General features: G+C 47.0%; 1 protein-coding gene across 2 annotated transcripts in view; it reads right to left on the reverse strand.

Moving 5' to 3' along the window:
• The window catches only part of MRPL2 (mitochondrial ribosomal protein L2), a 112599-nt gene that overhangs the window by 67107 nt on the left and 29513 nt on the right, over nucleotides 1-15979 (reverse strand). For both annotated transcript variants that reach the window (XM_085610144.1, XM_085610145.1), the window contains exons 2-3: nucleotides 5025-5132; nucleotides 2415-2610 (exon numbers count right to left, since the gene is read on the reverse strand). In XM_085610144.1, the coding sequence (XP_085466270.1) occupies nucleotides 2415-2610; nucleotides 5025-5126 (298 nt within the window). In that variant the 5' untranslated portion in view covers nucleotides 5127-5132. The remainder of the gene's footprint in view (nucleotides 1-2414; nucleotides 2611-5024; nucleotides 5133-15979) is intronic.

Genomic DNA, 15979 nt, shown 5'->3' on the forward strand with positions numbered 1-15979 from the left:
AAAAATACATAGATTTACTTTTGCATTACATCGACTACTTGTGGTGATATGCCTAGCTATCAAACCGCGGATCAGACAATACAAAAAGGTAAGTAAGACACTATTTGGTTTAAAGATAGTTACTTTAGTTTTCATACAAAAAGACAGTTCAACACTTACAGGTTTTGTTCCTAAAAAGTTTTAACATTGGTTCCTGTGGGGAAAAGTAGGTTAGCGATTTGCAAGTAAACGACCTACAAGAAAAGTTTTTGGGGGTTAGAACCAAGGTTCCGTATGGTTCAGGTAGGAACTCAAATTGCACCACCAACCGCAATATGGCAGCCGGGTGCAAAGTGCAGGGGCCCAATGTTAGCCAATGGTGCCTTTCGTCAAGGGACTGTTTACAAGCAGGCCACTCGGGTAAGGGAGCAAAGCTCCAGGGGTTAGAATCAGCACGGCAGGGGTCAGCAATCAGCACAGGAGCTGCAGCGCCAGCAGCACGGGGGCAGTCGGATGCAGACTACCAAGGAGTCGTCGGGAGCCCTGTGGTTTGCAATGGTGATCTCCGGTTAGAAGAAAAGGCTGCAGGCTTCGGCAAGGAGGATTCTTGAAAGCAACCACCAGCAGGAGAGGTAAGCCGAGTTCTGGGAGGTGGCGGGATGCCTGGACACCATCGGTTGGGCCACCCAAAGCCATGGGGCGTCGGGTGCAGAGATGTCTTCAGACGTCAGATCTGCTTACCAGCTCCAGTCGCAGTCTGGCAGACCCATCAGGTTGAGACTGCAGGTGTCGGCTTGAAGCTTTAGCTAGGTCAGGTATTGCCAAATATAAGTTCAAGATCACTGGGGAGTCCTCCTCGTGGTGTTGGACTACTTGAACTCAGACTGTGGGTGCAGAGTGGTGTAGAAACATGGAGCGCATGGATTCAGGCTCTGAGTTGGAGTCTTTGTTGAGCAAAACCGGTGCTCTTGGGAGACAGTCTTTCAGATGAGTGCAGGGCAGATCCTTCCGGGTTCTCGGGGGCTGTTGGACCAGACAGGACAGGCCGGTAGGGCTGGGGTCAAAGCAGTTGGTGTTCTCTTCTTCCTGGGTCATCACGGTTCTTCGGTCCTTCTTTCTTCCTTGAATCTAAGGAGGCAATGTTCAAGGTCACCCCGAAATACTAAATTTTGGGGCGTTTACAGGGGTGTGCAGGTTGGTACCAATAGGTCCCTTCCGTGGGGTAGGTACCCACCCTATTATGCTACCCTCCGGTAGGAGGGGAGTGTGAGCCTCTAATTGGCTGGGTACCCTCAGCTTCAAGATGGAGGGGACTGGGATGTGTGCTTCACCTCGCCTCCCCCACCAGAGGGGTGGGGTTGGTAAAAGTGGGCACACCTCTCCTTCCAACTTGCTTTTCCTACCGATTCGACTGCCCAAAGTGGGGGTCAGAACCGGTGGGAGCCAGTTGCTGGGGGCTGGAAAAGGCAGGGAGAGCTTCATCTTTGAAGCTTCCCCTTTGTGGACCCATCCCATCCTGGGGGGAGGAGGCATGACACCTCTGCCCAGGATGGGCTTTGTTTCTAGACACAAAGAGCGGAGGCCCTCTACCCAGGGGTCCAGAAACCTGTCGGCCATTCAGGAACCACACCAGGGCAGGTTGTTTTTCAGGGGGCATCTCTAAGCTGCCCTTTGTGTGCATTTTACTTTAAATCCCACAGTGGCATCAGTGTGGGTTCAATGTGCTGAGACGTGTGCAACCAAACTTCCAAGATTTCAATAAAGCCGTTATGGAGCTGTGGCGTTTATGGCCTTACTGCATTTACAATGTCTAAGAATGGACAGACACTGTAGGTGTGCAGTGCTCATGCAAATGTACCCTCAACTGGGGGCTAGTGCACCCTGCTAGAGGGGTGGCTTACCTAGACCCCAAGCAGTGGGTTGTAGGAATGGCACACAGGGATGTGTGCCATGTCGAGGCTTAACTTTTCTCTGTATCAATAACACGGCCTGCAATGGCATTGTGGGTATTAGGGTGCAGGGCCCCTAAAGGTGGCACAATAGGGATGCAGCCCTCAGAGGCCTTCCTTGGTCACAGTGCCCTTGGTACCTTTAAGAAGGGGCTCTACCTGTGGCCAGATATGTGTCAATTGTGGATACAAAGGTACAGCTTTGGGAAAGAACACAGGCCCTGGGAACACGATTGACTTGGTGTGCCCTGGGTCCCTGCCAAAGTGCATCATGTGTCAGGCAAAAGGGGGGGTGGGGGGGATGGAGCCATGCAAAAGGGGTACTTTCCTACAACAGATCACCTGTTTGTACAGATGGTCTCTGCATTGGCAGCAGCATGGAATGCATCACTGTGCTAGATCACAAGTTATTACAGGCAGTCGCTGTGCACTCTCAGCAGCACTGGAGACCAAAGTCAAAAGACACTCTCCTGTGCTCAGGCTCACCTGTGTGGTCTCTTCCACCAGTTTTCTTCATCCCGATGGGTCGGATAGTGTATTTCCTCTCTATTTTCCAGACAATATTTTTTTCATGAGATGGTGATGTGTGGAAACTTCTCCATGGGTTGATACCATGGATGCCCACCTGTATTCCGAGTGGCGTGGCGCTGGCATGTGGGCATAGAGCTGCATTTCCGTTTGCCTAGAGAGAAAGCAATAGTAACAGATCAAAACACAATGACAAAGCAAACATGACTTTGCTGGTGTAGGAACAAGTCAGAGAAACAGTGCGATAGAGCCTGGGTTCAGCAGACAGCAACTCAGAGGAGCATGTGCATACAGCGATCCAAGTGACTCCTACTTTTAACAATATAGGGGGGAACTCATAGGCAACAAAAGTGCTCAAGGTGAGCAAGACTTCTCCCTTCCTTCAAATCTTAAACATGGAATATACATCAACCATAGGCCGAGGGATGAACAGCTTGCAGTGGGGGTTAAAAGAAGCACAGAGATTGGCATCAAACTATGATCAAGAGGTCACCCAGACAGTCCAATAGTCAATCAAGAGTTTTCTCCATTTGTTTCTCTGCATTAGTGTTTGCTCATCTCAAAAAGTGCACTGTGCTCCTCGATCACATACACGTTGAAGGGGGTTACCAGCCACTGGTTGTGGATTAACACCTAAAAGCAGCAGGAGGAGGAGGAGGACAGAAACTCTGCTTCGCACACAAGCCGATAACCAACAGAGGACCCCATGGGAGTCAACCAGAGAGATCTTGTTTCAGCCATCTGTGATCAGTGGGTAGAGGGAACAAGCATGTTTTTATGTTAGATGCATCACTGACAGAAAAAAGAAAGAGCCCTTGAAACTAGGTTTCTACGGGTGCTGCATGTCCCATTCTAGACTATAGTTAACAAGCTGAATAGTGAGTCGCTAACCTATGGCCACTGGCTTCTGAAGGCGACCTGACTTACTCTGCTCAGCATTTCAATCAGCAATGAAAGCAATGTCACAAACAACCTTGATGAATCTCTGGGACAGGCCGCATATCGATAAACACTGTTTAACTGACTGCAACTTTTGAAATAGGTTCTCTTTAAGAGGCAGATCCTATGGACGTTAAAAGTGGAGTGGAGTCTCCCTCGTTGAAAAAGCCCTCAATAGATAACAGACAGAATGAAATACAGATCCATTGAGCTAAATGGAATAAGTAAAGTTATGGAGAAGTTAGTGGCAGCCCAATCCTTTCCTGTCACCACTCCAGCCAGCCAACAATGCAGCTGCCGACCAAGGTATGGAACAGACACAGCCCTGCTGGGTCTCTGGAGAGACGTCTTTGAGTTGATAATGGACAACATGTGTTTCTGGGCCTTTGGATCGCCTGGCTCTGGTCAAACAGTGGATCACTTGTTTCTTCGTGATATAATGACCATGGTGTCTAGCGCATCGGTGAACATTTTAGCGTTGTTTATCTCAGTCTTTTCTAACAAGAAACAACTGGGCCCCTTCAGACCAACACCAACGTAGGTCCGGCATGGAGTCCATCCAGGTTCCCCGCTGATTCTCTAAGTAATGTCCACCTGGCCAAGCTGTTTGAGATATTTATTAAAAATCAATGTTGGAATACAGCCATTAGCCAACACCACGCAGGCACACATCGTAGTAACATCATACCTTGCAGTCTTGAAGGAACTGCAGAAGGTCAGATCGCCCTCAAGCACTAGACAGCATCCAGCTGTAGCAAGTTAAGAGTCCCAAGACTCAGATCACCTTTTGTGGACAAAGTGTACGACCACGGTTTTCAAATATCATCCTCAAGACCTAATGGGGAAAACACTCAGTACTGACCTCCCCCCCAAGTCAAATGTTTGGGGTTTTAATTAACTCAAATATTTCTCTTAATACAAACTAGAATCGCAGCAAAATAAAAACAAAAACTGGTGGCGAAAGAAGGCCAGATCGTAAGTTCCTAAAGAGCAAACAGAGGACTAATAGAAGCAGCAAAACATTATGCACAGGCTTACCAACCAAAACAGTCAGGAGATGTCAACTGGTACAAAACCCTGCAGACACATCTTCGGTTGAAGATCACCAGCAAGATACTCCCTACACTGGATGCCTGTAAGATAAGGCCCTTCTCCACACTCTGCTGTAAGGACCTTCAACGCCTGCAGGCTGGCCCCAACTTACATGATGGGTGTACTAGCCCTATATAGACAACCTCACTGGTTCAGGAGTTTCATTGGTACAGCTTCCTCACAGCCTCTCCTCCAGAGGGGACGTTGGTTCTCAGCTTTAGAAGGAAGGCAAGAACAGGCTTCCTTCCCAATTGCAAACGGTGAGAACATCCTTCAGAAAGATTTAAAGAAACAATTTAAAAACGCATCCGTTTCAAACATTGTCCAATCAGACCTTGTGCTGCATTTGGCCACAGTTAGAATGGCCAGCACCTAGCGCCTGCACAGGGCTACATTTTGGACTAGATTAAATTCCCATCATATTTTATATCTGCAGCCCTCATGTCAGCTGAGAAGCTTTTACTTGAAGCTGGGCTGGGCTACACTAAGTTTCCTAGGGTGTGAAGACAAGGAGAGGAGAGGGTAAGGGTCTCTTACCTGTGAGAAGATCAGAGGAGCAGATCCCAGCGCTGAGCAGGAGGAGAGTGCAGGAGTTAAGCTCAGGCACCTTAAGGCACGGCTCAGCCCAGACATGGCCATTCTCAACTGCAAAGGAGAAAAAAAACACCCGCTCAGAAACACAGCAACTTAGAAAATCGAACTACTCATAGCAGTTCCTGGAAAGAGCACCAACCAACCCCCTCAAATTGCCCTAGAACCTCCCGTTTACCTATGTAGGACACACCTTTAAAATGTCCAATTAATACGTCGGATACCTGTTAGAAAGCCAGGCATGCACTATCCGGACCAAGGAAATATACATAATGTATTTACCTCCAAGCACACACAAACCGTACAGTTCAGGTTGAAGCATGAGATGAAGAAAGGAACTACGTTAAAGAGACAGTCACCAAGTTTACAAGCAATTCAAAAGTGACAATCAGAATGTTAAAGCAGATCAGATTCGGATGTTCAGCTGATGTTTTGCATCTGGAAATGGCTCAGCAAACCTATATACTCCTTCAAGAGTTACCAACAAGCCTTTTGAAGGGAAATTTCAAAAGAGAAAAGCTTCATGATGGAAATAAGGATCCTTGCTCCGGATTGTTCTGGTCATCAACCAGACATTGGCCAAGAGTTGCAGGTGGGATGATGAATCCGCCATTTTCTTCTTCAATGGGAGGAACCCACGTCAGACTGTTGGGTTCTACCACAGAAGAGGATACAAGGCAGAGCTTGATTCTTCCTCCACTACAGTCTGGGACCATTCTTACACCTTACCAGAAACATTCAGCAGAATGGAAGGCTTTGGAAGGAGTGCCACCCTGGTCGCCAAAGCAGCACAATTCCTGTTCGGATCAGAGAAGGTGAATGCCATTGTGTTCCTAGACTGAAGATGAAAGGAAGCTTTCAGATTTTCATAAATCAACAGGATCTGAAAGAAATCATCCAGGACATTCCTTTCAAAATGGCGACTCTTCAAATGAGGATCCCATTGATACCAATGGATGACGGAATGTGTCAACATACCAAAATGCCAGTTGATTCCATCAAAACAGACTGCATTTGTCAGAACAGAATTCAGGACAGACATAGGCACGTTTTTTAGGTCTCGCCTAGCGAATGCAGCACAGCTGCTTCGCTTGGCGAGACTATTGTTGCCGCTTTCTGTGCCGAAGGGAGACAGGGGATGGCACGCGCGGACAGGAGTTGTGCACGGAGGCTGGCGTTACACAGCGCGCGCGTGTGTTATACATCTGCCAAAGAGGAAATAAGACAAATGTCTTAAAAAAAGAAATACATTAAATGCAGAAGAAACCAGCGAGGCTGTATCTGCAGGTAAGGCTACAGAAGACCTCTACGCTGTTAACAAGCTGCCGGTGACCCCTAACCTCGTTGTCTTTCTTGTTGATGTATTTCTGCCTCTAAAATACATCAGCTTACGTCAGGCTCAGTCAATGAAAACCCGGTGCTCACACTTATTCTGAAGCCGATGTGTTTTAAGTGAGTGTAGTTTTCTGGATTGCTTTAATTGTTCATTCTTCAGACCCCCCCCCGCATTCCCCCCCCACCTTTGTGGCTGCACCGTGACCGGTTCGAGGGACTCCTTGGACAGTGTTGTGGTTCGTCATGCTAAGCGTGTGCGTCGCATTGTCAACGTGTTACAATCATGTCTGTGATAGAAAACAACGAAAGAGGCAGTAATGTCTGGAGGGATAAAGAGCAAGACAGTGTGTGTGTGTCAGAGAGCGCAAAACCACGCTCCACATTAACACACCACTGTGCTAGTCTGTAGCGCTTTCCGCCTAATGACCTGTGGTGGAAGAGTGCGGATGTGGCTGAATGTACAGACATGCTTCAGCGGGTACCCCGTGAGGTGTAGTCGTGAAATTAAACTTCTGCTTAGTGAAAAAAATCAGACAGGTCCCCGGTTTATTGCTTCTGCATTCACGGGAAACATGCAACAAACATTTGCAATGCACTAGGGCTCGCATTACTGTAAGTTTGAGCTATCGGCGTTGCAAATAATAATGCAATGCCAATAACTCAAACTTTCAGTAATGCGAGACCTATTGCATTGCAAATGCTGGTCTTCTTTCAGAGATGGCAGCTTGTTTCTGCAGTCTCCTTTCCAAACTGGTATCTTGTCATCAGGCCTTAGTTCTGGGGCACACGCCTTTGTGCGTGTTTACAGTCCACTGGGCAAGACTACAACTCCAGCCGATTCTCGGATATCTTCAGAAATATTGATCACAGAAGTCTCTGTGGTTCCAGTCACGACTAAAACAAACCACTCCCTCCAGTGGAGTTTGTGGCTAGAGAACATGTCAAAAAGAACTAGGAACACAGGCTGCTTGCAGAAAGGTTCTGGTTTAAGTGGGTGGTAACATCTGCCAGAGCTCAGCAGCGGAGGGAGAGCACTGGACAGCAACACAGTCGGAGGCAGGCTCCCCCCGAGAAAAACACCGCCGATCAAGACCAGAAGGGCAAAGTAGGGCGAGGCCGCGATGACGGTCTACAGCCCCAGTCCCTTCAACATTGGCGTGTTCTATCCTTGCTTTGCCACCTACACGTCTAATGTTGGACTGCCTGCTCATGCTCTGGCGAGAGGGTTGCAAAGGAGGGAGTTGGAAATTTAGCAGCATGGAGGAGCCACGCGTCGTGCAGTGCTCATTTGTCTCCTGGCAGTTTCTCGTGCTTGCACATATCTAGCATGTGTGGTGTGATGGTGGTCACTGCGCTCCTAGGCGAAGTATACTGTTCGGGACACGGAGTTACAAAGTTTCGAGAAGGGATAGTGGTTTTACATTTGCTTCCAGGACGTGTAGTCTCGGTTTACTTGAATCGGCAGATCACCCTCGTTCTTTAAGTGCTACTTTTTTTTTTTAGGGCCACTGAATTGTCAAAAAGTCCGGTTTTTACTGAAGTAAACTTTAGACACAATGCTAAAGTGAGTCTTTAAGAAAGATAAATCATTTATTTTAAACATTTGAGTATATATATATGCATTCTGTGACGTTTGCTTGTACGTTATATGCAGTTAGCCGACATATACTGACACTTTAAAAGTGAACCTTCCATAGTTATGGCCATGACACGTTTCGTGCTGGGTGCCTATGGGTGTGGTCACACTGCATCATTCTGTTTTCCATACGTCAGAATGGACGCCAAATGCCGGCTTTCCTTCTTTTCAAGCTGCAAACTCGGTGTGGTTCTTGGACACAGGTGAAACACGAGTGCAGTAGTTACCACAAATGTGTGTGGAAGCCTGGCCACAAGTGCGTACAAAGTGTTACATTGTCCTACAGCTAGTAAGGTCTTTCAAGCACATGCAAGATTACCATGGGAAAAAAACATCCTTCCTATGCAGGTTTCTAGAGAGGTTTGGGTAACCAGTGTCTTGCATCAGCTCCAATGCCGCCTGCAGTGGCTGGGTAATGCCACTGCATATATTCTCCTCACTCATAATCCCAATAGTCTTTGCTCGGTTGTTCATTCAACCGAAAAGCCCTCGGGTTTTCCTTCGGCTCCACATTTAAACGACGTAGTATCATTTCTCCATCTACATTCCATATAGAAAACGAATAACCAGCCTTCTAACATTTATAGAGTTCATTGTAAAGCAGAATGAAAAACGCGCACTGTACATTTTTGCCACTTTTGAGACCTAAACTACAGGCTTTGACAAACCATTAGCAGATACTGAACTGTTGAAAGTATTAATCATTGAATATTCGTCATTATTAAATAGACCGGACTGGAAATATGGTCTCTTTTCTGGGATTCCCTTTTACTTTTGTCATTTTGGCGCCCTCCATTTATCGTTAAATAGTAGTTGCACCTTTACTTGCTTAAATATTGTAGCAAACGGTAACATTTCAGTTTGCCAAACACCCACACTTTTGAAAAATAGACATTCTGCAGATTTAACGTGAATTCCTATTCCCCAACCCATTTTTGCGCCTTCCACAACAGCTAAACAAACAAATCACCAGTGTTTTTGTCCGATAGGTGACGATCATAATTACAACCTTCTTGAAGACTGCATGAACGCCAACCACCACGTATGGGCCCATCCTAGAGTCCCCCAGCCCAGTGAACCACCCGACGACATGCACTCACTGCCCAGCAAGAAGCTTAAAATGTAGCTCCTCGTCAACACAAAAAAAACCCATTCCAAATGCAATAGGTCTCGCATTCGTAGGAGTTATTGGCATTAAAAACAACAACACTTCTTTACCTAGACATGTTGCAGGGTGTAGTACCACATGTGGCCGAAACAGGTCACATGGGAACTTTTTTGGCCACATATGGTGTGAGAAGTTGGCCTGGCATATGCGGTCTCCTAGCTATAGGGGACACCTTGCACCAGTCCAATTCGACTCTTATTGACGATAGGTTTAAGACAACCTTTAAAGAAAGCTATCCAAGTGGTAGCTGTGGAGAGCAGCCTTCAGGCTAAGTCTTGAAGGAGGGTTAAGCTTATTGTTTTACCATAGATAACCTCTTAAACCATATGAAAGAGTAGTCCACACAGGTATATATATAAAATATATGTATTTATTCTATATATGTATTTATTCTACACAGAATCCCACAAGTCTCTTTATGAGGCTGAGGCAAAGTTCAATTCAAACAAGCATTGATAGATATAATAAATAGCACTGGAATCATGGGGCCCCAGGGGGGGACCAAACCATATATTAAAAAAGTGGTGTAAGAACCACGACAATTCTACAGACAATGCCTAGGGCATTTAGGATCGCTGGCCCCTTAAGAATCCACCCCAGGTTATGAGGAAGGGGACCCACGGGAGGCGCGTGCACTGGAAATAGCTGCTATCGAGATCTCTATTACAGCCTATGGAGAAAGTCGCGGTTTATTTAAACAGATTAAAGACACTTGTAGCAGGAGTTCAAAGTTAAAAACTTTGAGTTAAGCTTTTGAGGAGCCCACTACCACGAGAGTACCGAGGTACCACTGTTACCTGCCCCAGGGAAGCCGGGTGCATAGGTCATTTTCGATGTCGGGTCGTGTGCTGATTTTCAATGGGAAAATGTTGAAAAGTGCTGCTAGCCAAAAGCGTCGATGATGCCGTGAAGATGGAAGTTGTAGATCTTGTAGAGAAGAACCTGAAAGCAGAGGGGACAGAGTCTGGGTCACGGCACAGTGACCAGGGAGCTCAAAGGAAAGAGCCCTTCAATGTCGGGTGCTTCAAGTGGAAAGGGGTGTAGCTTGGATCTGCAGCCACGGGCTCCGGGAGGCTTCAAGGCAGGCCAGCTTCTGGAGAGCGACTGTCCCACGTCGGATGAGGGTCGCTGCGGTGTTAGTGTCCGGATTCGATCCACTAAGCCTTGGCAACCGCAACCCACGCAAGATGAACAAATCAGCTACTGGTGCAGACCCACGAGGTCTGAGAGAGGTCTCCTTTGGAGAGACGGTAGAGCAGGCCTGGACCAACCAGGGGAACTCTTAAATGTCAAGATTGTCCTCCGCTCAGGCCCACAAGTCGAGAGACCAGGGACCGCAGAAGGTAGCAAAATGGAGTGCGTAAAAGGGAGCCCACGGGCCACCGGAGGGGGCTAGGGCGCTGATCTTTTGCACAATTGCTGCTTGGTGGTTGGCTCAAAAATGGGCCGAAGCACAACTTCCCCACTGGTCAGGGTCGTGTGCTATGCAAGAGGTGGCCGGTGTCCTGGGAATCTCGGCACCCACGCGGTCCACGGTGCTCAGACTTGCTGTGCACGCTCACTGGCCTCTGGGATGCTCAGGAAACCCACCTCGAGGTTGCTGGAAGTCGACGAAGTCCGTAGGAGCAGCGAAGTTCCAACCGGGTCACTTGCAGTGTTTCAGGTGCCTGCCAAGCAGGGGGTAACTCCTTTACCCCAAGGGAGATTTCCTCAGTCAGCTGGGCAGCAGCTCGTCGAAGGTCAAGTCTGTGAAGTCCAAGATTAATCGGAGGCTCTGGGGCCACGCTATGCACCTTTATCCCCAAGATTAGGGGAGTGTCCAGAGTAGTGTCCACCAATGAGAGGTGAGGCGGGAAAGGGTGGCTACACCCTCTCCCCTTTGTGTGTTTCCCGCCTGGGCGATGGGCAGGATGCCCCTGAACCGGTTCCAGGCGGTGTATGCAGAATGTAGGCGCTGTAGCTGCCTACGTGCAACTCTGAAAGCCAACATATGGTGCACCCACCCAGTTCCAATCCACATATCCAGTCTGGGGAGCCCTATTGTCCAGCTGGCGAGGCTGGGATTTTCACCAGCAACAGCTAGCCAGAGTTGTGTGGGTGGCGGGTAGTAGCCATTTTGTACTACGTGTGCACTTTTAAAGTGGTGTCTAAATTCTGCCGCTTTTCCCATATCGCCCCTCTAGCAGGGGGGAATCGTGCCCTCATGCCCATGGCTGGACTGGGGGTAGGATTCCTACATGTTTGACACCAAACACGATATGGTTCTGTGTAGCCATTCCCAAGTTATCACGCTATCGCGATAGACTTATAATGCGGTTAAGAGTATATGGTATGGCTACACTACAAACAACCCAACAATGATTTTACAAAGGTTGCAGAGAGGCCCTACTCAGGTAGGGGTCCCCCCTCACACATACCTCAGCACCCTGCCTTGTAGGATTAGCAAGGCCTGCTATAGGGGTGACCTATGAGAGTATATGTGTTGTAATGGGGTGGGATATAGGGTTCCTATATCCCTGTAAGGGGTGCTAGCACCACCTTACCCAGACTACAGTAGTGGTGTCAGTTTGTATGGCTGCCCCAGGGTGGCACAATAAGTGCTGCAGCCCTGGTAGGCCTACTGAGGGACCCATGCCCTGGGTACCATATACAAGGGACTGTCAGGGCATCCTCAGTATCCAATTGGTTTGTACCTATAGTACTCACATCAGTTTTAAGGAGAAAGCAGATAAACTGGGGTCCTGGATAGCAGGATCCCAGCCAGACTAGTCAAAAACCACTCAACTATCAGGCAAAAAGTTGGGGGCAACCATTAGTCAGATTCCACCTTCCTACATATGGTACTGCACACTGCAACATGGCTAGGTAAAACCCATTGGCATTTATAATGTCAAAGCCCAACAAATGCGAGACCTATTGGATTTGCAATGCTTGTTTCCCAAGTAATCACAGACATGTTTGGTTCTCTGCTTACCTCAGAAGGCCATCATTCCTGTGATGGCAGCATATTGTAGCATTTCACAATTGGCGAACTTACTTCATTAATAATCACGTGGTAAGTTGAATTGCGACACATTGCAATTCTGTATTTTGTGACCGGACCCATTAGTACATAGCTTGATTAGCAAAAAACTTGGATTTACTAAAAGTTGATGCTCAAATTGTGACCACTTTCAGACACTCCATTGTACGCAGACCTGGCCCTATGTCCTGTATAGCGGCCAGCTGAGGGTGGGAGGAGTATGTTTGACTCAGTGGTGAAGTGGGGGGGGGGGGGGAAAGTAGGGGGAACCGTGGGTGCAGAATCAGAGGCCGGGAATAACCTTTGGATTGGGTCAGTGGGCGGAGTCAGGTGTGGCAGAAAGGGCAAAATATCCCAATTTTTAGTATTGGTTTCCCATTTCACTAACCGGTTACAGCTTATTTCGTTATTTAATTTAACCAATGGATAAACATGTTTATTTAAGGTTTAATATGAGTTATTGACATTAAAATACATTTACAAAGTGGGATACGTTTCCAATCACAGAATGCCCCAAATATACTTAAAAGTGCAATCGCAAGCAATTTGTCTCCCAGCCATGGAGTTTGTCATCAGCACTTTCCACAAGAGCAATTCATACATGAATGGCAAAACATCCTAGTTTGCAAAGGTTTTCCACATAATTATGGCTCTGCCATATTTGCCACATAATGCATCACCTGCTGCATAATTGACGATTTTAACTAATACATTTTTTATAGCTAAAATGGAACAAAAGTCACACAAAAATGTGACTGTGCTGCTGCTGTGAAGTGGAGGGCCCTTTGCAAAGGTTGACTGGTCACCGTTCTCACTGCTGCAGTTGTATGCTCCACTGGTACTAATATGAAAACGTCTTTGCAGAGAATGTTAGCATGCGTAAATATGACAAAATAAGTATCAGAACATTTGCAGCACCACTAATACCAGTGTAGGGTGTCAGAGCACTTTACATCACACATATTACACAGAGACAATCATTCATAAGTTTGTAAATCACTGTATAGGAAATGCTACACAAGACAGAGGACTACAAGGTGTAGGAGTCACATTACAACTATACTAGTAGGCAGCATAATTTAATAGCGATTGGCCTGGAGAAATACAAACTCAGAATTTGAAATGTAATACCATGGTTGGGGATTCTCTTTAATAATAAGAGTTGATTCTACTCAAATGAATCCTCTTTTGCAACATTAAGGATAAATCAAAGTCTGGAAGGAGGCAGCCAGTGCTTTAAAAACCATATTAAACTTGCAAATACGACACCCCCACCTGAAGTCAGCGCCAGCCGCGGTCCGTGCAGTTAATAGCGGTGGGGCTGGGTAAGGGCAGGGGGGGGGGGGGGGTGATTGCGAGGGAAGATGCTGAGGGGAAAATTAATTTACCCCTCGTCATCGTCCCTCAAAATCCCCCCTTACCCGGCCCCTCTGCCTCACCACTGTTACCTGCACGGGCCACGGCAGGTCAGTGCCTGGTGCGGTCGCACTGCCCTAGAGCCACCCTGCTTAAGGGTCCTGTGACCTCAGTGACAGAGTCACTGTCGCTCTAGGGCGTGCTGCTTCATAGGCCTGCCTGCAAGACTGGAGGTGAACTTCAGAATGAATTGTGGTGGACAGGCATTCAAGGTTAATCCACACTTGCCACTGCTAGGGTCCACCTGCTGGTCCTAAAACCTCAGGGCTTTTAAGATCTTGTGGGGCCTTCTAAAGTCTAGCATGGAAATGTGCTCCCTCAGGGGTGAGTGGTCTGGTGGACTGGTCATGAAGGCTGAACCTGGTTCCCCAGTTCCAAATTCAGCAGCTCTGACCATAGTGCCACATCCTCTCCTCCACTGAACACCATACTGCCCCACTGAAAGAAACATGCACTGCAATGACCCACTATAAACACCTGGATGTGACTCTATTCAAATTACTCAGACAAGAGCAATCTGCAGCCTAAAAAAAAAAATTAACAACATACTAGAAAAATCAAACACTCCTAGGAAATGCAAGATTAAGTAGAGCGAAATGTAAGCAGGAAGAACATGGTTACCTTAACACGTTTACACTACACTATTCAGAAATCAGTGAGTGCTTTTGCCTGAAAAGTTAAGGACATGACTACAGGGTCCAGAAGGGACACATTTCAATGCCCATTGCTTATATATTTACAAAACAATAGCAGTAGGGTTTAAAAAGACCACATTTGTGAACACACAGCCGCTGTACACATTTTGTTTTCCAATTCACCCATCAAGCAGGTATTTCAGTACCTCCAGGAACAGTGCACTTTCCCACCCAGGGAAAACAATGCTGTTCAAAGAGACGAGAAAACAAAAGTAGCGCTTCACTGGCAAACACTGTAAAGTGGCGCTAATGTGTTTAGGTGCGAGTAAATCAATCTGGCACCTTGAAACCACTGTCTTGCTTTAGTTAGTTCTCATATTTTGAAATTTTTACTTCTCTCCACCCAGAGGCTGCACTTACAAACTGAAACATTTCAGAAAAAGACGACGTTTCCCGGCAAAAGTGTTTTTCTTTTTTAGATCCATTTCACAGGGGAGCAAGTAAACGAAAGTAAGAAAGAGAAGAGATGTTTATTGAAGTCTCGGCTTTCACTAAATGAGGAGGAGCGAGACAGAAAGCGAGGGAAGATGGGGAATAAGGGGAGCAGCTCCCAGCGGCAGGAGAGCTGGACACTGTCCTTGTCTTCTCTATGCAGGAAGGAAAAGACAGTTCTTTTCTGCCCATTAAGCCCGCCCCCAAAAGCCGAGCCTTAACTATCGGCCTTGGCGATTTCTGCCGTCCGGGAGGCATGTTTTAATAAGAAAGCAGGGGAACGGACTATGCAATTAAAGAAGTAGGGGCACGCCGTGCCCAGCCGATCCCGCCCACTTCGACCACTGGTTTGGCTTCCTATTTTTTCTTTCCTGTCTCGGTATGGGGGTTCACCTCATATTGGGGCTGTAGTTCAAGCATTAGCAGGAAACTAAGGAGAACAAGCATTGGCATAGCCAATAGGTCTCGCCTTTGGGACCTTATAAGGGGTTAGTCATGCAGCACAGTATCGTGGGTGTTGTGCCGCCATGGATTAAAGCATTGTCAGGCTTATCTGCACCACTTTGGCATTGGACGTTAAAAATACCCACCAACTCTGACCAGGGGCACTGCACTATTTTATTACTATGACACTCTTCCCCATCGCTACTCGTTTAGAAGGACAGGCCTATGGGAAACTCTAAATGCTTTCTAACGTCTTTCAGCGTTAAATGGTGATTTTATCAACTTTCAATGTTAGTCTAATAGAACCTCTATTGTGGTTAACTCTGTATTGTTGTGAAATGTATGTCATGTGGAATGTATAAGACTGGCTGAACTGGGACCTTGGAAATGTCTGTTGGTGGAAACTGTCAAACTACTTACTCTTTTGATGGTGTACTCTTGTGCAGCTAAAGATTCACTTGGTACCTACTACACTTATCTTGTCTGACCAGTTAGTTGTACATCTGTGCATTGAAGCTTCCATACTAAAGAATCTTTTTTCCATTAATAAGTATTTTTCCCTCATTTATTTTTTTAGCACTGGAAGGTTAAAATCTCGCGCTATTCCTGCGTGCCCTGCCTCCCTAGGGGCGCAAATCAGCTGCATGTGTTCAACCCCTTGAGTTTCTCCCGGCTTCAGGTCGATTATTAATCACCAACACTGTGAGAAGTTGGCCTGGCATATGCTGGTCTATAGGTATAGTGCCCACCTTG

This window comes from Triturus cristatus, chromosome 6 (assembly GCF_964204655.1).
Source record: "Triturus cristatus chromosome 6, aTriCri1.1, whole genome shotgun sequence".
In the NCBI taxonomy this organism is placed as follows: Eukaryota; Metazoa; Chordata; class Amphibia; order Caudata; family Salamandridae; genus Triturus; species Triturus cristatus.